General features: G+C 49.5%; 1 protein-coding gene across 6 annotated transcripts in view; it reads left to right on the top strand.

Moving 5' to 3' along the window:
• NUMB (NUMB endocytic adaptor protein) overlaps nucleotides 1–22,800 on the top strand; it is a 354,591-nt gene extending 331,791 nt beyond the window's left edge. For all 6 annotated transcript variants that reach the window (XM_086937094.1, XM_086937092.1, XM_086937091.1 and 3 more), the window contains one exon: nucleotides 20,700–22,800. In XM_086937094.1, coding sequence (XP_086793220.1) covers nucleotides 20,700–21,409 — 710 coding nt within the window. In that variant the 3' untranslated portion in view covers nucleotides 21,410–22,800. The remainder of the gene's footprint in view (nucleotides 1–20,699) is intronic.
• Nucleotides 22,801–23,222: the final 422 nt, after the last annotated feature.

Genomic DNA, 23,222 nt, shown 5'->3' with positions numbered 1-23,222 from the left:
TATTTGAGTTAGAGAGACGTATTACTCATTATGTCCTTGATGCCACCGGGATTGCAGCTATGGCTGTTATGCATTACCCATGTAGATGCATTCCAAATTGATAGTGCTCTTTTACTTTACTGCTGGCAACCCTGCCTAATACACGGATTCGATCACTGCTGACAATCTTGGATCGGTTAGTCACTATCAGATCACTAACATTAGTAGCTCTGGATGATTTTCATTGAACATAAGTAGCTCTTATTACAGAAAAGGTTGGAACCCCCTGATGTAGATGAAGAGAAATATGACTTCTTAATTGAAAGACTTTCATATGCAGAAAGCACTCCCCATTTCTCATCAATGCTAAATCTTTCCCTAAAGAACCTTAAAGATCCGTTGAAATCCAGGGTAGTTAACACTCAGCATAGAAAAGTTTACACCTGCAAGCTTTAATATCCATAAGAGCTAACATACATCCATACTCACTGGGGGTCCATGTTGCAAGGAAAAGAGCACTCATACAGGGCACGGGGGACTCTACACCACAAGAATAAGAAAGCAAACACACTTCTGCAGCTGGAACGCTCATGACCCTAGTCGTTCAACGCAGTGGTAGTTGTGCATTGCCTATCCAAGTGGCTTTTCTATCTAGCTATGGAAGGGAATCAATGAAAGCACTGCAATACCACCTCTTGCAAACGTGGAGAAAAGAGAATGACTTGATGCAAGTATGCAGAGGACGCTGAGCAGCTACAGCATCAGATCAGGTAGCAGATCAGATTTAGCACACTGCTCACTTGAATACATGCATGGTTCAGAGTCTCCAGTTTTCACCCAGAAGTGCAGCAGCATCTGAAAATCCTCCCATTTAATGGACAAATCGGATTGGGCTACAAGTCAATGAGATGATTGAATAAGTTAAAACAAGCATTTGCAATGCAATAGGTCTCGCCCTTGTGAGAGTTTGAGCTATTGGCGTTGTAAATGACAATGCCTTTTATTTGTGTTTTAAAATCCAAAATAGCTTAAAGTCACGTAAATGAGAGACCAATTGCATTTCAAATGCTTGTTATCGTTCCAGCATTTTCTGAACCCCAAACCTTTTTTTTGAGATGCTGCAGCTTCCCTACTTCCTTTGCCCATACCTAGTGTACGTAGCTTAAGCCTGCTCTGGAGGTGCCCCCTTCACAGTTACACGCAGCAGGCACCTCTCTTTGCTGTCACGTTAGAGTGTTACAAGGGTCCTCTGCTCTCTCTTCCTTAAGGCTAATTCACTCCGTCTCCTGCTCTGATACATAATTACTTTGCTTTCCTGCCTTAGTGCCGTGACGGTCACTGTCTGAAAACCATTTAGCTCGGCGGCATGCTCTACTGTGTTCTTCAGCACTCACAGGCACGCACACTGCTCTCGTCTCGTTGGTGCAGCACTCGCATTCTATTCCATGAGCCTCACTTTCCTGGCCCTTGGCTGTTGCGCCAGCTCCTCTCTGTGACTGGGACCCCACGGGGAACTTCTGCTGATGCGCTAATCGCATGCCGCAAAGATGCTGCTTGAAATGTTCCAACCATTGAAAAGTAAAGAGTGGTAGATTGAAGAGTCAATAGTGTTAAATGTGCAATATAGAAAGGTGGTCAATATATCAAATTGCAAAATTCAAAGCAAATGAATGAAAAATAACTGATTAGATTAAACGTCCACCCTATTTTCTTCTTCCCGCCACCTCTCCTGCCCCCAAACCATGGCCTGTGCACCCGTGCCTGTACTGCAAACTTCTCTTTTGCAAGCTCAGCTTTTTATTTTATAGATCATAACGTGCCACTTTCCCCACAGCTGCATCACTAGCGATTGCTACTGAAACAACCTAAGTAAACGTCATTGTTTGCGGCCAAAACACTTTTCACATTGTGGGCCGAGCCGAGTTCCAGCCGAAAAATCTGGGTGCCCTTACAAGACACACTCGCAGAGGATGGATTGGCCATTTATATCAGCAGGCATTTCCCGGCTGGTGGGGTGTGAGTGGGGTGGAGTCTGGGTCACTGTAGGCCAGTTTTTGGAGGCCGACGACCGGTGCCTCTGTCCACAGCTCCCCGGGGTATAGGGCAGCCGGCAAAAAAAGAAGGCGCAGTAAAGAAACAGGAAGAGAGAAAAAGACAGGAACAGAGAGAGTAAAATACAGGAACAGAGAGAGTAAAAGACAGGAACAGAGAGAGTAAAAGACGGACAGGAACAGAGAGAGTAAAAGACGGTAACAGAGAGAGAAAAAGACGGTAACAGAGAGAAAAAGACGGTAACAGAGAAAGACGGTAACAGAGAGAGAAAAAGACGGTAACAGAGAGAAAAAGACGGTAACAGAGAAAGACGGTAACAGAGAAAGACGGTAACAGAGAGAGAAAAAGACGGTAACGGAGAGAGAAAAAGACGGTAACAGAGAGAAAAAGACGGTAACAGAGAAAGACGGTAACAGAGAGAGAAAAAGACGGTAACGGAGAGAGAAAAAGACGGTAACGGAGAGAGAAAAAGACGGTAACAGAGAGAGAAAGATGGTAACAGAGAGAGAAAAAGACGGTAACAGAGAGAGAAAAAGACGGTAACAGAGAGAAAAAGACGGGAATAGTGAGGGAGAAAGGCAGGAGCGGAGGGAGAAAGGCAGGAGCGGAGAGAGAGAGAAAGGCAGGAGCGGAGAGAGAGAGAAAGGCAGGAGCGGAGGGAGAGAGAGAAAGGCAGGAGCGGCGAGAGAGAGAGAAAGGCAGGAGCGGAGAGAGAGAGAAAAAGGCAGGAGCGGAGACAGAGAGAGAGAAAGGCAGGAGCGGAGAGAGAGAGAAAGGCAGGAGCGGAGGGAGAGAGAGAAAGGCAGGAGCGGAGGGAGAGAGAGAAAGGCAGGAGCGGAGAGAGAGAGAAAAAGGCAGGAGCGGAGAGAGAGAGAAAAAGGCAGGAGCGGAGAGAGAGAGAAAGGCAGGAGCGGAGAGAGAGAGAAAGGCAGGAGCGGAGGGAGAGAGAGAAAGGCAGGAGCGGAGAGAGGGAGAGAAAGGCAGGAGCGGAGAGAGAGAGAGAAAGGCAGGAACGGAGAGAGGGAGAGAAAGGCAGGAACGGAGAGAGAAATGCAGGAACGGAGAGAGAAATGCAGGAACGGAGAGAGAAATGCAGGGAAAGAGACAGGAAGGCAGCGTCGCAGAGCTGTAGTGCCAAGTGTTTGAAATTCGGAAGACACTGTTGGAAAACAGACTCTTATTGTGAGTGTCCACACACGAGCGTGGCACTACAGAGCTGTAACAGGAGCAGAGAGTGAGGGCCCACGGAAATGAATTCCCACATATTTAAAAGACATGCTTGTGATCACTGCAGGAGCGCGCACCACAGAAACAAAACATACCTGATTCTGAAAATGTCTAAGGAGGAAGAGCAACGCTCTGAAAAAACACATTCCCGCATTGGACCCCAAAACTCCTGAATGTTCTAACGGAGGAAATAACACTCAACAATAACTCACTGCCATGCAGGACACACTTGAAGGCAAGGCACTCATCTTAGGCAGATATTGCCAAGACAGGTGAATAAATATGACGAATACACGGTAACCCTTCTCCCCAATGCTGAGAATATCAGACACTAACCAAACAGTCACAGTGTAATGCACTGTGCTCGTTATCCCACCTTACCAGGCTGTAACCCGCCCGAAGCCCATGTGGTGCGGCCTGAGGAACAGCAATGCATTTAATATATGAATACATTAAAAAAAAAAGATTGTGTGCGGGGACTCATCACAACTCAGATGGGCAAGCGTGGCATCATTATCGGCGCTCTCTTGGGAGCACCATCTGGGCTCGCTCGGTGCAACATGGGGAATAAAAATATATAAAGCTATAATCAAAGGTTCAGAAACTTTGCTGATTGTAAATGACTGCTAAATCATATACAATGCTACTGTGACACTCACTTGGTCTGACCTCCGCTGGGAAATCTCTTTTCTGGTTTTCATCCTTGTTTTTCAGTGTCGAATGTGCAAGTGGTTCGGAGATGAAGAGATATAGAACAGAGCAACAAAGCTCCTTAAAACTGCACAGAATGGAAAAAAGCCCCTCACCAAGACCTTGCATTTAACGATCCTTAGAGCGAATCATTTTTTGGTATCGGACTCTAATCTTTGTAGAAAATCAGATTTAGCTGAACAGGAATCGCTCATGCTCGGCGGAAAGACGTTAGTGTTAAGAGCGAACTCGCAACTCTCCTTCTTAGACTCCGAGGCGAGACACTGGTCTTTGTGGCATGCTTGCACTTCCAATCTTCTGCGCAGGAGCTAGCTCAGAGACTCCTTTTACTGCAGTATCTTTCTAAGAAGAGTTTCTTCGTCTTCTCTGCTTTATCGTACACATTCAATCTGTATTGAAATCAGTGTTGTGATCAAAGCAAGGTCGAAGCAAAAAAAAGATAAACAAGTTCCCGCTGGGCCGCCGCGCTGCCTGCGACGACCCGGAAGCGGTTGGGCAGCTGGCCAATCGCAGCGCGGCCCCAACCGGAAGTCCCGCCCCCATCGCAGCGCAAAGAGAAGAGACTGTTCGAGGAGCCCCGAGGGCTCCTGATCGAGTCCCGGTCCCGAGATGGGGGACCGGGTGAAGAGCGGCCGGGCGCATGAAGAAGGCGGGTCTCTCGTGGTGAGAGTGCCCCGCAAAGCGCAACCGCCGCCCGAGAGGCACGCCGAGCACCGCCAGAACAGGTGAGTGTGTTGCGGAGGAGGAGAGGTGAGTGGGGGTGGGGTGTGCGCGTGTGTCTGTGCGTGCGTGTGTCTGTCTGCGCGTGTGTCTGTTAAAGGGGGGTGCGTGTGTGTGTATGCAGTGTGTGTATGTGCGCATGCGTGCGGGAGCCTTTGTGTGAATGCGAATAGCAGGCAGGGCGACGCGACGTGCGCGCTCACGAGCTGCAATCTCCAGGAGGACAGGCTCGTCACAGTCTGATGTCCACAATATTCCCAGAAAAGCGGCAACATAAGTTGTCTCGCATAGACAGCAAAAGCTTCGCTTTTGCTTTCGTCTAGGCGAGACCTAAAAAATATGGATACTGCCAAAGCCATTGTATTTTACAGCACCAGCCAGGGATTTGTAGGCCTCAAGTACATGGAACAGTGAAAGGGCCCTCTTCCACCGCAAGGTATCACTAATAAATACAGCAGCCCTTTCAGGAGCATGGCCAGCGACTATCCAATCAGAAACAGTATCAAAGAGGTGGGTTCAGAGGCAGTGGCCACACCAATGGTAGTGGTGCACAGAGTAGTGACCTTCATGTTCTCAACCAATCTGCTCAAAGAACTGTATATACTTTAGATGCCAGCATGTTTTAAATTTCAGTGCAAAGTCGAATCACAAATCCAAACAATTGTTTGTTGCATTTGCACAATCAGACCTCGGGAAACCAATCTAATAAGCAGGTTTTGCCAGGTGGCTTGTAAGGTGTATCCATAAATTGTATGCACATATCCTACTTATAAGAAAGGTGATTCAATGACCTTTGGCAGCAATAATCCATTAGCATACATTTGCAGAGCTGCAACCTGGTCATCCATTCACACATTACCAAGCATTTCTGTTTGGATATTCAAGCATGACTAGAAGTACATGGTGGTCAGAACTTACTTAAAACGTTTGTTTCAGACATCTCCTGCTTTTGCTTGCTAGTCCTCTTTTTAGGGGAGTACTGCTTTCATTCATGTAATCTAGAGTAGTACATGCTTCAAACGGAAACACTACTTACCTGTAGCATTCAGTTTGCTGTGAGTCGTGCTGTAAATTTCCATTTCCCTCCCCCCACAGTGGAAACGAACATATAGCGGTGTGTCTGGAGCGATAATCTTTTTCTTTCTCTAGTTCATAGACTACTTAATGCCTTGCATCTCAACACGAACTCTTATCCAAAAAGGAAAAACATAGTCTAAGGTGGACTCTGTTTCGTACTGCATATTGAGTATCATGTAGGTAACATGAACCACCTCGAAGCCAGACCTTTCTTTAAACAAAAATAACTTGCAATGTCCAAGTCCAAAACTAGGTGGCAGGGTTGTGTACATCATGTAAATCTGCAGCACTTCAAGCTCATTTCTTCATGTATTGATTATTTTCCTAATATTATTGGATGAACTGGTGACTCTTTTTCCAAGGTAGATTTTCTTTGTCTAAGTGAAAGCTGTGGAGATGATCGTTACTGAGATCAGAACGCTCTTTATGCAATTTTAAAAACTTAAATCATAAAAGCATGATACATAAAAGAGTCAAAACATGTATTAGAAATCCATTATCAAGTTTAAGAAAGCACATTCATGGGTTATTAAATTCATCACATCAAGGTTATATTCACTTAATAAAAACCATACATACGTAAGAATAGTGACATCCATGTAGCGAATAAAAATTTAGGGGTTTACACTAATTTTCCAGTTCGAATTACACTCTTCAGGTATTTTGCTAGACATTCAAAAAAATATTTCTCCATCTAATTGTTGTAAAGCAGGCCGACCTTGTCTAAGACCCACCCTCTTCAATATTGGCAAGATCCAACTTCTGCGCAGGAAATCATAAAATTTGCAGAAGAACAAGACATGTATGGTAAACTGAGAGGAGATATCGTCACAAAGGCAAGGGTCTAAGAGTCGAGACCAATCATTCATGTTAGGAAACGTAATTACTCTAAAAAACGTACCGAAGCGGAAACGAGTTTGCAGCATCCTGTCGTAACTCCCCTTCACAGCTGCAAGATAAGGTAGAAGCCCTGGGTAAATTGAATATTCTGGATCAACGTGAAACACAAAAAGATTCCATTATCGTCTCACAGGCTTGTCCCTTTTCAGTTTTGTCCCAAACTTCAGTGGTTGTACTTTCTGGTTTCTCCTGAACCATGGAAAGGGGCAATATTTCATAGGACACTTAGTGCATAAAGTCTATCCAAGGAGAAGTCTACCACAACTAGATGAAAGCTTTTCTGGATACGATTTCGGTGCAGCTCATCAGTGGGAAAATACTGAACAGATATTTGGAACTTGACCCAGAAGTGATTAGCAAGTTTAGGGATATTATAGAGAAGTTGCTGTTGACATTAGTAATGTCCAGGACACACCTTATACATAAGCGCATAACATAGTCCCCTTCAGCCCATGAGGAGCAGAGGGAGCCCCTAATGATCCATGGGGCCCCCATTCAGCCCAAAACCATTGAGTGCCTGTGGTATGCAGGAGACTCTGGGGGGCCCTCATCACAACTAGATGAAAGACCATGACTTCGGTCACAGGCCTGCACTCTCCCCACATTTCCTGCTCTTCGTCGCTGCGTGCTGAGCCCCCTGCCTGGGTGTTCGAGATTGCTGCCGCTGGTATTTGCGATATTGGTTAAATTGTGTTTTTGGGCTAATTTGTGTTCCGTTTTGCTTCCTGCATCTCTTTCGTTTTTTGTCAATTTCACTGATTTTGCTGCTCAACTGTGCTCGATGCCTCGCGCTTTTCCCCCGTTCCCGCCACTGCTGTCCCTGCCCTCTACCTGTGCCCGTTTTCCCGCCTCCCAGCTGAGCATCCCTCCCCACCCCTATTTAATGCAGACCGCTGCGTGGTAGCGCCAAAGGCGCACCTAAGGCCCACCCGTCTGCGCCCGTACGCTACCTGACCAGCGCCAGAAATCCTGCCTCTCCAAGGTCCCACTGCTACGACTCAACCACCCTCAACGCACTCAATCACGGAAGACACACCGGCTGATTAAGAACCACACCAAACATCACCCGGGGAGAGTTCTCGTGCAGAGCCTGCCACAGATCCTTCACCATAGACTATGCCCCCACCACCAACGAAGGCCCGCCCGACGCACACACCACCAGCACCCTGACATGTGTCCTCCTCAACGTGCGCTCCCTGCACCGACACGCCGTAGAGATCTGGGCCTTGATCGACACCCTCTCGCCCGATGGCGCTTTCTTCACAGAAACCTGGACCAACGCCAGCTCCGGCCCGACATTGCAACTGCCATCCCTGACGGCTACAAGGTCCAGAGAAAAGACTGTTCCCACCGCCCAGGAGGAGAGCTCACCAGCGCACACAAGACCTCCCTCCGACTCTCCACATTCAGCACGAGCGACCCCCACTCCGACACAGAACACCTCCACTTCCAGACCGACGGACCACGCTACGCAGCACCCTCATCTACAGACCACTGGGCCCACGTACCCAGTCCGCAACCACCTTCGCCGAGCTCGCCGCACCCCATGCAATCACCTCCACGCGCTACATCCTGCTCTGGGACCTGAATCTCCACCTCGACAACTGCACCGACCCCCACTCCATCACCCTCCTCGATAGACTCTCCAACCTCTGACTGAAGCAGCTGGTCAACACTCCCACGCACAGAGTTGGACACACTCTGGACCCCATCATCTCGGGAGGAACAAACATCCAGTTCAGCCACACCACCCAGCCGCCCTGGACAGACCACCACTGCGTCCATTTCACCATCAACACCACCAGCGGACCTAAGACCGCCACAAAGAAACTGGAGCAAGGTCACAGAGGAACTTCTCAACACCACCCTTTGCCAAGACCCTCCCAGCACCACGACCAACACTAACTCCGCAGCCACAGAACTCGTGTCCTACGCCGACAACACTCAGCTCATTCTTTCCCTCAAGAAAAATCCAGATGACACCATGACTCTGCTTCAGAGGAAGGAATGAAGAATGTAGCGGCATGGATTAGGGACAGCTGTCTGAAGCTCAACTCTGCAAATACCGAGGTCCTCATCCTCGGACCCTGCTCCTCCGCCAGGGACAACACCTGGTAGCCGGCCGCCCTCGGGACTCCACCCACCCCCACTAACCTGGCCCGGAATCTCAGGATCATCCTCGACTCCTCCCTCTGCATGAACCGCCAGGTAAACGCCGTCGCCTCCACCAGCTTCACCTGCCTTCGTATCCTCTGTAAGACCTTCAAATGGATCCGCCCGACTGCAGAAAGACCGTCACCCCTGCGCTCATAACCAGCTGACTGGACTACGGCAATGCCCTATATGCCGGAATCAACGGATCTCTCCTACACAGACTCCAGACCATCCAAAATGGCTGCCGCCAGACTCGTCCTCTGGACTCCACGCCACAAACACATGATCCAACACCTCCAACACCTTCACTGGCACCGTTTTGAGAAGAGGGTCACCTTCAAACTCCTCACCCATGCCTACTAATCCCTCAACATCGGCCCCAAATTCCTCAACAAGAGACTATCCTTCCACGTACCCAATAGGAACATTGGCTCTGCCGACCTCGCCCTGGCAGAGGTCCCCCGCATCCGCAGAAGTAGAACAGGCGGGAGAGCCTTCTCCTACATCACAGCCACGGCCTGGAATGAGCTCCCCATGAACATCAGACTCTCTCCAACCCTCCACACCTTCAGGAAGAACCTCAAGACCAGGCTCTTCAACTGATCTGGATCTCCCCCTAACAACCCCCCCCCCCCCCTTCCCCCCTCCGCCTTGAGACCCTCGCGGGTGAGTAGTGCACTTTATAAAGCCCTGATTGAAGCTATTCTGGATATTATTTTGGTGCAACCCCTCGGTGTGAAAATACTGGACAGATATTTGAAACTTGACCCAGAAGTGATAAGCAACTTTAGGGATATTATAGAGAAGTGGCTGTTATTAGCAATATCCATGACACAACTTCTAGACAGGCGCGTAACACAGACCCCTTCAGCCCATGGGGAACAGAGGGGGCCCCAATCGATCCATGGGGCCCCATTCAGTCCAAGGCCATTGAGTATCTGTGATATATGGGAGACTCTGTGATATATGGGGGCCTCATCACATTCAGCAGAGGATCTCTAATTTCTGTTATGCCACTGCTTCGAGAGTCTCTGCCTTACTCTTCCTTGCTATATTTAACATAGCTGTCACCTTCCCCTGATAAAAACCACCATGTTAGTACACAGATGGATTTAACCCAGATCTCTTGACTGGGGGTGAATGTTTTGATTTGTTCTGCATTCGGTCCATCAATTGTGTCTCTTTTGATTTCTCGCCCTAAGTGTGCCAGGTATGCCCAGGCATAGATCCTGTGCTCACTGTGCCACTGGAATCAAGCTATACTGGCTGAAGAGGGGTGAAACCCCGAAACCAGTCCTAGAATGCTTGTTTCCGGCCCAGGGAGGACCTGGCTTGGCAGTTCGGGCTGGACTGTTCCCATGAGGCACAGGGTCAAGACTGATTTGCATATGGCCAGGTCTAAACTGGGGTGGCATGGTGAGCAAAGAAGGATGGATTTAACCCAGATCTCTTGACTCGGGGTGATTGTTTTGATTTGTTCTGCATTCCATCCATCAATTGTGTGTCTTTTGGTACAAAGTGATAGGCACCGGCAAGACACGGGACAAATTGGAATATTTAACTCCTCTTTAATGGGTATATGCTTCCATTAACAGGGTCGTTAGGTCTTTACTTCTAGATTACCAATTAAAGGTTGATGACTCCTAGCTTTGGATCATCTGGAGGAAGGCAGCGTTTGCAAATGGTGAATGTATGGGCACCTCCTAGAGATTTAGCACTGTATAATAAAGAGCAGTTACCTGCTTCTGTTAGCTACTGTTTCAAGTATCTCCAAATTAACTAACCCAAAGGTAAAGAACCTGGAAGTTCACTTGTATCAGCTGCTACCGATGACACCTATGATCTGTGCAAACCATGTAATGATGAAGTCTCTGTATAAAAAACTGACCGGTTATTAATGTGCGCAGATCACTATAACAGATAAGACCTAATGGTAGCCTTTCTGGAGAAAATCTGGCCTTACTGTGCGACACTGTACAAGAGTCCCAAACAAAGGAATGCTGTTCATGTTCAACACAACTAGTTTATTGTGATGCCAAAAAAGCCAGCAATTAATTAGGTACTGTTTAGAGCATCTACAATTACATATTGGAGATTTACCAGCAATCGTTTTGTCACTAGGAAGTTATTTAGAATGTTTTTTTTTGTTTAAGTATAGGGCACATCAGTAAGCGGCTGCTTTTTCTCAACTCAAGAAATCTTATCTGAATTCACTTTATAACAGAGGAAAGGTCACCCTGGTTCTGGTGGATACTCTTACAGTCCTCACAGGCCTTCCTTCCTCCCCGTTCAGTGGAGTGAAGTGTCCAACTTAGGTTTGCAGTCTGCTACTGCTGATCAACCTCTGAGGTTGCATCAGAGTTTGATAAGAAAGCTTGTATGATCATGCACTTTTGGAGGCAGTGTGATGCCTTTCATCAAATGGGGAAAGGATCACTTATCCCGCATTTCCGGGTGGACGGAGGCAGAGACCGCACATGCTGCAAGCGAGGACGCGAAGGCGAAAGCGCTACCGTCTTCTTCAGGAAACCTCCCTCCCCTGATGAAGCAACTAGCTACTAACAAAGAGGTACAATGAGACCTCTCATCACTTGAAGAATCAGGTTATAATTTATTCTTTCACTTAATTCATCACTCTCACTCCCTGGTCCTGAAGAAAGCTATCTGACAATTAGTCAATCACAGCTGAAACATGTCGACCATTTTATTAGACCTTTAAGTGCGCTAGAATTCATAACAGATTCCACAGCAGCACGAACTTCCCCACTTTTAACAATAGCCCGAATCCAGATTCAATAAACTTCCAAGCACTGGAAATCCGGACTATTTTTTAAAATCACTCACCACTGCCCTGATCACTCCATTTCCACGATCACTACTGCCTTAAAACTTAAGGTATAACCTCCTGGTGGAGGGTGCACACGAATGAATTGACCCAGTGATTACGCACGCACGTGTGATACAAGCGGGGACACCTCATATACCGCTAACGTAAGCAAACAAGAGCAAAACCACACGTGTATGAGGGTCATTTTATTGGGAGACACCCAGTTACCAATCTGCAGACCTGAGTTTTTTGCAGGACAAGTGATCCTTTCCCCATTTGATAAAAAGCAATTTAACAGGAGTTTGAAAGGATCGTATCTCTTACTCCCCCCCCCAATTGATTACCGGCAGTGTGATGCCACCATAAAGCCCAATGGTGCCACATGTCGGTGCACTGCAGCAATTGCTACAAAATATCTGGATCTGGTCTGGCGCCTGGGGAACCTCAAAAGATGAACATTCTGCTGTTATATATAGTATCTACCTGAAAGGATATTAGGGAAGGTAACACAATTGTTCTTCAGGAGCGCAACCTAAAAAAAGACTGAGAGATTCTTTCCTGTCTGGTAAGCCTTTTATGTAAAAATCACATGCTCCCACATAGACGATAAGGTTTGCAATATAGTTCATGCTGATGTGGTGGACAGTTGTGTTGGTTATAATTGATGTCAGAAGGGGCCGTTCCGCTGCAATAAGCATGAAGAAATCGCTAAAAAATACATAAAATGAATCCAGCTATTTTGTAGCACAGGTCAGTTTAGATCAGGACAGATGTATTAGAGTAGTTGATCGGGGTGGCATCCGATTGCATCAATCAGTAGCGTATTGAGTAAAGTTAAAAATGAATGCAGTGTCCAAGTTTGGTTTCTAAGGTAAAAAAAAAAGGATAACCGTAACCATCAGTTTGAGAAACCGTGCTCTCAATTGAAGAGCTAGGGGCACAGAAAATAAATAACCATTAGACCCACAGGAATGCAATATTACTAGAACACAAAATGGAAAGCTGAAGGCGAAATGGGTCAAGTAAACTGACCACCCTGGCCTGCCAATCCTAATCTGATGCGAACTTCTAAGTTTCTATGTTCATGGGGGGCGTGGCCAAGCAACATGGCTGGCAGGACATGAGCTCCACCGGCTCCCGTCCTGCAGACCCGTAAATCCTGCATATAGATCCTGTGTGGGCGTTTAATTCGGACTGTACCGAGTGCCGAGGCTCCCCCCTGTCCTGGAGACCCCCTGGCCGGCGGCTGGTCGTGGTGACTTCTGCAGATCCTGGTGGTGACGAGCCGATACTGCGGGGGCCGGCCGATCGCCTACGTGAGGCCGGGGATCGCGGCCTGGTGTGATGGGAGTGGCCCTGCCTCCCTGGAGTCTCTGACGGCGGTGGTGTCGTTTGTGGACCTACGGAGCCCGTTGCCATCCGGGGCTCCGCCCAACTAACGCCTCCAAATTGCCGGAGGGCTCTGGGGGCGTACGACTCAGCCTGGACCCTGGTCGGGGGCCCGAGGTGCGACACGGCGCCTGCCCTTTCCCCCGGAGACTGCCTGGTGGTCGGCGAGGGGTGTCCCTGCCCGGATCGGTGCCCCTGGGACCGGCACTGACGGCCCTACAGAACTTGGGAGCTGGCGTGGGGCTCGGAGCGGTGCAGCCTTGTGTCCCGTTCTGAGGCTCTGAGGTCCGGCGTTGCGATTCTGCCGGGCTGGGCCGCCATCTTGCCCACGGGGCGAAGGAGACGCACACTGCACGGGGAGTCGGAGCCAGTGGCCCGCGTCTGGGGGACCCCGAATATTGCGAGACCGTGATTGGGCCCGGAGGAGCAGGCGGCCGAGGATTGGGCCGCCTGACGTCTGAGGGGAGCTTGTCCCTGGTGCCCGCCAGCCAGCTGTCGGTCCTTGAGCCTGGAGACGCGCTGTGGGCGGAGAGATCTGACCGCTAGAGCGGCTCGTTGCATCGGACCTTTCTCCCTGATTGGACGCTCCCTGGGGGGCCGCTTGGTGGGGCCGTTTGGGTCCGCTGGTGCTGTGGCCCCTGCAATGGACTGTCTGTCCCGGGGCCCACCGTCACCCTGGTGAAAGGGGGTGCTGCTGGATCGGGCTGCGACTACTCCTGGGATTTGCCCCTCGGCGGAGTGCCCCTTAGGAGCCCGGATTGTGACCCAAGTCTCCCCACGGGGGTGCAGCATTGTAGACAGGCACCACGTGATCCTAAGTGCCTGGGGAGACGAGAGTGCGGGGGAGTGGCCGACTTTTGGATTGTTGGCCCACCACGAAGTCCCTGGCCCCTGAACTGACCTGACTGTCCCAAACCTCGACGCTTACTTGGCGAAGGAGGGGTGCGACCCGTGTTCGCTGCCCTGTGACCGGCCCGTTGCCGGGTGCCACCAGGGGGTGCGGTTTCTTGACTTGGGCGGCCCCCGCGGATGCTGCTACTCTAAGGGGCGACAGTGGACACTATAGCCCTCGCCGCAGCTGTGTGGGCCTGCCTGGACGCGGCGGAGGTGCCCCTGGCCCCGGCCTGGCATCCTTCAGATCCTTGGCGACCCTTGGGGGGGGTCCTGGCGGAGAGGCTGCGGCCATTGGACGTACGGTCTGAGGAGCTGCCTGGAGCCCCGCAGCGGGGGGACAGGGGAACGAGAGGTCTCTGCGTCACCCCGGGAGGGATCATTGAGACCTTGTTGCCACCGGAGATGCGTAAGAACAGGATGTCGAAATCCACCCAACCCAATACCATTACTCAGTACACTACTCAGAGGCTGCCCTCGCAAAGAATTACGCGACAGACTGGCCAGGAGGAGGGTGCGGAGGGGCCTGCGGAGCCATCCAGAGCCGAACTATTGAAGGCTGTACAGGGGTCCCACACTGCGCTTGAGCGGCAGATCGAGACAGTGTCCATTGATGTTAATCTTTTGCGAACGGATCTCCGGAAGGTGGCGGATAAGGTCTCTGACGCCGAGGGCAACATAACCCAATTGCAGGGCGAGGTCGCCTCCCTCAAGAAGACCGTAACGACCGTCACGGCCGCGACGCATGCACTGGAGCGGAGAGCCAAAGACGCGGAGGGCAGAGCGCGACGCAGTAATATCAGGGTCCTAGGCGTGTCGGAACGGCTGGAGGCGGGTAACGCTGAACGTTTTTTGGAAACCTGGATTCGGACCCACCTGTGTCCACAAGGCCTGTCAAGTGTCTTTGTTATCAAAAGGGCGCACCAGGCCCTGGTGCCACCTCCACGCCCGGGGGAGCCCCCGAGAGCCCTCATTGCCAAGATACTGAACTACAAGGACCAGGACTGCATATTGAAGGCGGCGAGGGAGACTGAAAATCTCACTATTGAAAACAGCCGCGTCTCCATATATCCTGACTACACCCAGCAGGTGCAGGAGCAGAGGAAGTCCTACCTGGGCGTGAAACAGAAGCTCCGGGAGATGAAGCTGCAGTATATGCTCTTGTATCCGGCCAAGCTCAGTGATCTCACAAGGTCGTGCACACTTCTTTGAATCCCCGGCGGAGGTCTGGGAGTGGCTCGAGATAAGAGGCGATGATCTCCCACCAGGAGAACGTGGAGGACCCCGGGAGACGTGGGGCACCCGCCCTCAGCGACGGCGCCGCGGGAGACGAAGACGCCGATCTGCTTCGGAGGGTCCTGAAGACCTAGAATCATGGTGGGTGAGGATGGCGCTCTGTTCCTGAGGCCTCTGGGTGAGGAGACGGGCCCGGAGTCTCTGGGCAGGTCTATCCCTGGGGACACTTTGGTTCCGGACACCCTACAGGATACGGTGCCTGGCACGGACACCGAGGCCCCGGTGATACCAGAGACAGGACTATCCGAGCCACTAACTGTGTCGGCTCCACCTTGAGGTACTGTTTGATCTTTGCAGCATTATGCTTTGTGTCGGAGGAACTTTGGATCCCTTTCTGGTGTTTTGTGATGCCTGTGGGTTCGACGGCTTGCCCGGGGATGTCGGGATGGGGCGGAGGACTTGCACCCCACTGAGGAGGGGATCTGGGGCGGGGGGACTATGTGTTCTATTCTTGTATTTCGCCTAAGATCTGCTATGTTAGACTGGGTCTAGCGGGGAGCTGGAAGGGGGGTGGGGGGGGGGGGTGGGAAGTACCGGTTGGGTTGTGTGTGTGTGGGGGTTGTGTGGAACGGATGGGGTGGCTGTGCGGAACGGATGGGGTGGCTGTGCACGTCCTGGCACCAGCAGGGGGAGGGCAAGGTAGCATGTTTTGTTTTCTCTGTCTGCTTGCTCGTGGGTGGGGGTGGCAGGGAGTGATCTGGGGGAGTTGAGGAGTTTGGGGTTCTTAGGGGTTGGGGGGGTTCATGGAGATGGTTGTTGTTGGCATCGAGACACCGTTCAGGGTCACGGGTGGGGGATCCTACTGGAATGCAGCTGGTGGCCCTGAAGGGCAGCAACACAGGTCATGGGATATAAGTTGATGACATGGAACGTGCGGGGGCTAGGCACTTGCACCAAGAGACACAGGGTCCTGTCCTTCCTCCGCCGCCACGGAGTTGCCATCGCATGTCTGCAGGAAACACACCTAACCGACGAAGGTGCTTAAAAAATGGGGAGGCCAGGTGTTCCATTCCTCCTTTTTCACCTATGCTAGGGTGGTATTGGTCTGGGTGGCTCCAGGGGTACACTTTGCCGTACAGTATGTAGAGGCTGACATAGCGGGTAGGTACCTGCTACTGCGGGTGAAGCTTGGTGGGAGAGATTTCTCGATCTTAAACTCGTATGCGCCCAATGCCGACGATCCTGATTTCTTCTCCCGACTCCAGGATGTCCTGGTTTCGGATCTTGATGCCCCCCTCCTTTGGTTTGGCGACTTCAATTGTCTGTTAGATTCGGATCAGGACAGGCATCCCCCCCCCCCGTACTGGCACGAAACCTCGCATGACGGCGAAACTCCGGGAAGTAATGTCTAACCTGGGGGTTGTCGACGTATGGCGACTGCGTCATCCCCTACAAAAACTGTATACCTGTTACACTCCGACGCATAATACTCATAGCAGACTGGACAGGGTCCTCGCTGCAATATTGATGTATCCCTCTCCCTAACGGTCACCCACCAGGCCCGCTTCTTGTCGGACCACTCCCCAGTGACATGCGTGGCCCAGTGGTTCACCCAGCCATCCCGTCCTCGGACCTGGAGGATGCCGGTGGACCTATTGCAGGACCAGGTGGGGAAAGCCCTTGTGGAGTCAGCCCTTACCGAATATTTGGATTTGAACTGGGGTGGAGGTGACTTGTCTTATTCGGTCAAATGGGATGCCATGAAAGCGGTGGTGCGCAGCGCGTGTATGGGCCTGACCTATGGTGTGCGGAAGCAGTTGCTCCGTGACCTGGGTAAAGCGGAGGATCGCCTGCGGAGTTGCCAGACTATTTCGGACCCCGACGACTCAGATTTAGAATCGGAGAAGTCGGCCAGGAAGGAGGTCCATGACATACTGACCAGGCTAGATAAATACACTCTGGGTCAGTATCATCAGCGCCTCCATCGTGAGGGGGACAAGGCTGGGAGATTGCTGGCCTGGATCCTTAAGAGGGAATTCGCTCCGGAACGGATAGCTGCTCTGCGCAACCCTGCGGGGGACCTGATGCACTCTGAGGCGGGTATCCTTGGGGTCCTACAAGCCCACCTGCAAGCGGTATATACTGTGGACCCCTTGGGGACGGAGTCCGCTTCTCAGGCTTACCTTCGGGGATTGCCCCTCCAAACCTTATCGGAGGAGGCAGCAGAGGAGTTGGAGGTGGCCTTGTCGCTCCGTGAGATCAAGGTCGTGCTGGCCGGTCTACCGCGGGCCAAGGCCCAAGGAGGGGATGGGTTTCCGCCGGAATTTTATCAGGCGTTTGAGGGAGCCCTGGCCCCACGGCTCCTGCAGGTCTATAGTGAGGCGCTGGAGTGTGCCGCCCTCCCGCCTACTATGAATCAGGGTGAGGTGTGCATGATTCTCAAACCTGGAGGCGACAGTTGCGACCCTGCAGCGTATCGGCCCATTACTCATCAATACTGATGCTAAAATCCTCACAAAAGTATTGGCCAATCGCCTGGCGCCGCACATGGCGCATCTGGTGCATCAGGATCAGTGCGGATTCATTCCGGGCCGCAACACTGGGATGAACTTCAGACGCCTGAACCATATTCTGCATGAAGTGCTGGATAGACAGGACCCCCAGGTCCTAGTGTCCATAGACCTGGCCAAGGCATTCGACACAGTGAATTGGGGATATCTGCTGGAAGTGCTCCATCTGGTGGGTCTGGGCTCCATCTTCTGTAGCTGGATCCAGATCCTTTATGGGAAACCTCGAGCTAGGGTTAGACTCGGCCCGGCGCGTTCAGAGAACTGGCCACCGGGCAGGGGCACGCGGCAGGGGTGTCCCCTCTCGCCGCTGCTCTTTGCCTTGACAATTGAGCCTTTAGCGGTCCTCATGAGGATGGAAATGGCACAATGGGGTATCCAAGTAGGTGACACCGTAAATGTGGTCTTCCTGTACGCAGATGATGCTTTGTTTTATTTAACGTCCCCGAGCGAGTCGCTGCCGCTTTTATTACGGCTATTGGATCGTTTCGGTGCGGCCTCGGGTCTGCGGATTAATCTTGGTAAGTCCCTCATTTTCCCCTTGGCAGGTTATGGCCCCGACCAGCGGGTAGACCTCCCGCACCTGGGATTAAGATGGGAACTGGATGCCTTTCGGTATTTGGGCATCCAGATGGCATAGTCGGATGACCAGCTGCTGGCCCGTAGTGCCGGGCGAGTGGTCCGCTCCCTTCAGCAGTCTCTCGTTCTGGAACACACTTCCACTTTCCCTCATGGGACGATTGGCGGTGGCCAAAATGGTGATGCTCCCGCGTCTGCTATACGTCCTACAGAATTCACTGTGCCCGATCCCGCTAGGCCTGTTCCGCACGCTTGACTCATTACTTACGTTGCTACTCTGGGGGGGTAAGCGCAGTAGAGTTGCTCTGCGCACTGTCGTCCGGAGGAGGGAGGTCTGGAGGCTCTGAGATTCGACCTGTACTATTACGCGGCACAGCTTCAACCAGCTGCACGTTGGTTCGCCGGCGCAGCAAATTGGGAACTGGTCCTTTTGGCGGGTAGAGCGGATGAGGAGACTCTCTAGGTGGCACTGATGCAAGGAAGGGTAGCGGATACGTCTTTACCTTATGTGGTAAGGCACGCTGCAGGGATTCGGCAGAGATTCGTAGAGAGAATCCTGAGGCGGGCCCCTTTCCATAGGGAATTACTGATGTGGATCCTGGCGCCTGTGGTATCGATGGAAGACCATATGTCCTTCCGGACCTGGAGGGAGGGTGGCTGCGAAACCATGGCGGACCTGTACCCGGATGACTCCTTTGTGACCTTTGAGGGGGCTGCGGAGGCCTTTGGACTGACGGAGGGGCACTACCTCCATTATAGGGGGCTGCAGGACAAGGGGCGGGTGACCTGGCCACAGTTCCCGGAGGCACCTCCGATGTCGCACACCCTTAACATCCTCCTTTCCTGTGGCAGAGGCCGGCGGCTGATCACGCTGTTGTATTCAGCCATGCGGAGGGACTCGGATCCACCGGTTTCCCCGGCTTGGGCTGCATGGGAGGCGGATCTCTGTGTCGCCCTAGAGCCTGGCCAGCGCAAACGAATCGGGGCATTTACCCGTACGGTGTCATGTAATGCGCGGTTTAAGCTCATTCATTTCAATTTAATGCACCGCACCTATATGACCCCGGTATCCTTACACCGCATTTCACACGACAGGCGGGACGACTGCCCTAGATGTGGACTGAGTGGAGCGGGAATTTTCCATCTGGCTTCGGAGTGCCCACCGGTAACTGCCTTCTGGCGGCAGGTGGTAGAGCTCATCCGGAGGATCACAGGTCTCCGGATCGCCTTGGACCCACTACATTGCTTGTTGGCCCTGGTACCCAAGCCTAAAAAGAGAAAGTTATCCTATAAGCTGTTGCAGCTACTATTGGTGCTGGTAAGGAGCAGGGTGGCTATCACTTGGATGGGGAGTAGAGCCCCGGAGCTGCTGTTCTGGTTTAGAGACTTCAGGGAATGGTCCCTGGCCAAGGAAACACATATGCAACACACACGTAGGGATGATAAGCTGCAAGAGGAACTGCTAGCATGGCGCATGATGTGTGCTGTGGGGACTGTAGATAGCGACTCAGATGCCACCAGTGCTGAGCTGTTCATCCCGCAGGGGTCGGACCCCGGGGATGAGGGGGGTGGGAGTGGGGACGATGGGGCTGCTATGGGCTAGTGTCTTGCCAGTACCGCGTGCATAATCTCTGTAAATATGTGATTTGCCCTGAGTCCCGAATAGATCTGTTTGATTTTGATTTTGATTTTGATACCTGTGCCCGGATGGGCCCTGATGACCTGAACGGACTGTATTTGCCTGTGTTCTCACTGATGCCGAGTTCGTGGGGAGGGGAAAGTTTTTGTTATTCTTGAATTTTATTGAAGTTTTTCTTTGTCAAATATTTCCAACAAGGAAAAAAAGTGATGATGTACTTTCACCTGGCTGTTTAAACGGCATGTTTATTGTTTTATCATGACTACAGAGTTTGTGTTTCTGATATCATACTGCCGCCCGGCCCCCAGGATGTGGGCTGAATGGCTGTGTTTTCTTGGTCAACGTCCAGGTCTTCGGATCGAGGATGAGCCACGTATTGGTTTATTCCGATGTCTGTCCTTGCATCACAATCAAAATAAAGTATTTAAAAAAAAAAAAAGTTTCTATGTTCATCAAATTTATTTGTTATCTACAGAGTGTGATAGATTTTGAGAATCGTATTATCTACTGAAAAATTTAATTTAGATGAATGTGCATCATTTTTAAATTGTAAAGAGCAACATTCAGGAGAGAAAATCTAGGTTTTGCCTTTCTTTTATTCATTCAATCGAATGGGCAGAATGTGAGGGTACTTTCTTGTAAATTCAATGTTAATTTGATTGTACATTAACAGATGTTAAGGTTGAAAGCTCTCATCAAAGTACTCAATGATTTAATAGTTACTACGTGTTTTTGTTTTTTTTGCTTTCAGGTACTGAATGGGGCACTGCCTCTAGCACAGTTACATCTGTTCCCAATTCAAATCACAAGCGTACTCCCTCAGAAGCGGACCGTTGGCTGGATGAGGTAGCAAAAACGGTGAGGGCTCAACAGTCACCTGTGCCATTCTTGGCACCACAGCCCTTACCCCATCCCTCGCCTGCTGCCCCACAGCCAGTGCATCCGTATCCAGTGAATACATATATCGCTACACAAACAGTGCCCATGCCTGTCACAGTGGTGCAAGCAATGCCGCCTGCCTTTGTTCAGCAACCTTATACAGTAATAAATGGAATGACCTATCCAGCCGCAAGTGTTCCCGTTGTTGGAATTACTCCTTCGCAGATGGTGGCCAATGTATTTGGTTCAGCAAGCCATTCACAGGTGCCCCATCCCCATCACTCTCCAGGCCTGGTCAAACAGCAGACATTCCCACGCTATGAACCTAGCAGCAGTAATAATGCTAGTCCTTTCTTTAAACCTGCTGTTCAACACCCCAATGGTTCAGCTGCATTTAATGGTGTAGATACCAGTAAATGGGCTGTTGGGGACAAGTTCCAGGGTTCTACTCCGGCACAGAAGGTTGATCCATTTGAAGCCCAGTGGGTTGCTCTAGAAAGTAAGTCAAAGCAACGCACTAATCCTTCTCCAACAAATCCCTTCTCCAGTGACCTACAAAAAACATTTGAGATTGAACTTTAATTTATCCTATGCCTTTTGCTGATTTTATTGGGGATTAAAGTTTCTTGTGTGGTAATCAGCCCATTTCATGAAAGACTGCATTCAAACTAAAAAAACATTTGAATCTCTAAATGAGCATGTCACACTGCCATTCCTACAGGATGAATTAAAAAATTTGCAAGCAAAAATTTCTACTCTTGGTGTAGTGACGAACAAGTGTCTCATGAACCTGTGTGCCTGTTTAACAAGGGAATCTAAATCACATGAGAGACAATGTAAAAAGAGGAACTTTGAAGTCATGAATGCCGCCTGCCTTTGCTTCCAGAGACACTTGCAAAATAATCCTGGACACACCAGTGGAAGTCCTGAACTGCTCAGCAATGCTGCATTTCTGAGAATGTTGAGCTTCCATTATGACTGCGAAAAAATATTATATGTAAATATATAAATTTTAAAAATTAAGCCAAAATCTTTATTTTTATGCATTTAGAATATTTTAAATAGTACAGAGTATTACAAGTTGTATTGTACGAGCTGTAAGTAATCTTGCCAAAGGTGAAAAAAACCCAGAGGATATTGACGTTTGTTGTAAGAAATTGTACATAAGAGTGATTTATTGTTGATTCCTATTGTTTGTGAAAACTGGACCGGAGAGGGAGTGGCATATAGTAGAGAGGCTGTCCTTGCCTTGTTGCTCTTGTATTGCCTTCACTTTATTGTAAGTAGCACATTGCAACAACAATCATGACCAAGAAAAGTTACTGTATTGTCGTTTAAGTAAAATAAAATTAAAGAGCAGTATTGATATGGTTTGGAACCATGAAGAAATTATATTGTCCTTTTCTAAAAATGGAGTCAAGCTAAATATTAATTAGAAATATATCTATAAATGTATTTTTCTCTTTATATGTTGTATTTTCTTGCTCTTGAAATGCATCAGTTTTTAACACTAAAGTTATCTGCAGTGAGTGTAACCTTAAGTATAAATACAGAGAAAGAGACAATCTAGGACTGTTTCATGTCTTTTTAATGTGGTCTGAAATTAATTATTGTAAAGTTTTCTTATTACTCAAGTAGCATTTCTTGTTTCTGCTCATGAAATCTAGAGGATTGTACTTTAATTTGGTCAGAGTTAGTAAGTAAATTTGCAAATGGATTCTCGTTTAATTTTATGTAATTCATGATGTTGAGCTATCAGTCAAGTGTAGGGGAAAAGGTATTGTCCTGTAACTTCAGTTTGCGTGATTGCAACTCCGATACATTTCCAAGACCTTGAGCTCCCTTTGGCAATGCTTTTCTGATGAATCTTTCAAAAGTCAATGTAGAAGACCACTGTTACAGGTAACAGCAATGCGTGATCTGTCTTTAAAAGGTAAAGTACTTTTTTATGAAATAAAAGCCAATTAAATAAATGTTATCTTGAAAGGATGATACTATTATTAGGTTTTAGCATATTTGTAGTTATCTTTAAAAGCCACATAGATTCATTTTCAAGTTTTGCTTTCAGCTGTTGTTCCAAGAAATAATCTGCAAGAAAGAGTGGGTCATTTGTAAAAATATATATATATATATATATATATATATATATATATATATATATATATATATATATTTATTTATTTAGTTTTTCTAATGTCATTCCTATGTCCTAGCTCACTTTCATTCTTCAAATTTGCTTACCCGATAAACCTACTGAAGGACCAGAAACTTTTTATTGCTGTTCAGTAGAGATTTGTGAACCTGGTACCACACACTTGGGCTTACATCACACACAATCACATCCTCAAACCCCAAATGGATTTACACTATCCCCAGTTCCATTTCTTAGTGTAAG

Source organism: Lissotriton vulgaris, chromosome 9, assembly GCF_964263255.1.
Source record: "Lissotriton vulgaris chromosome 9, aLisVul1.2, whole genome shotgun sequence".
NCBI lineage: Eukaryota > Metazoa > Chordata > Amphibia > Caudata > Salamandridae > Lissotriton > Lissotriton vulgaris.
Note: the sequence above shows the minus strand (reverse complement) of the source record. Positions and strands in the feature narration are given on the sequence as shown.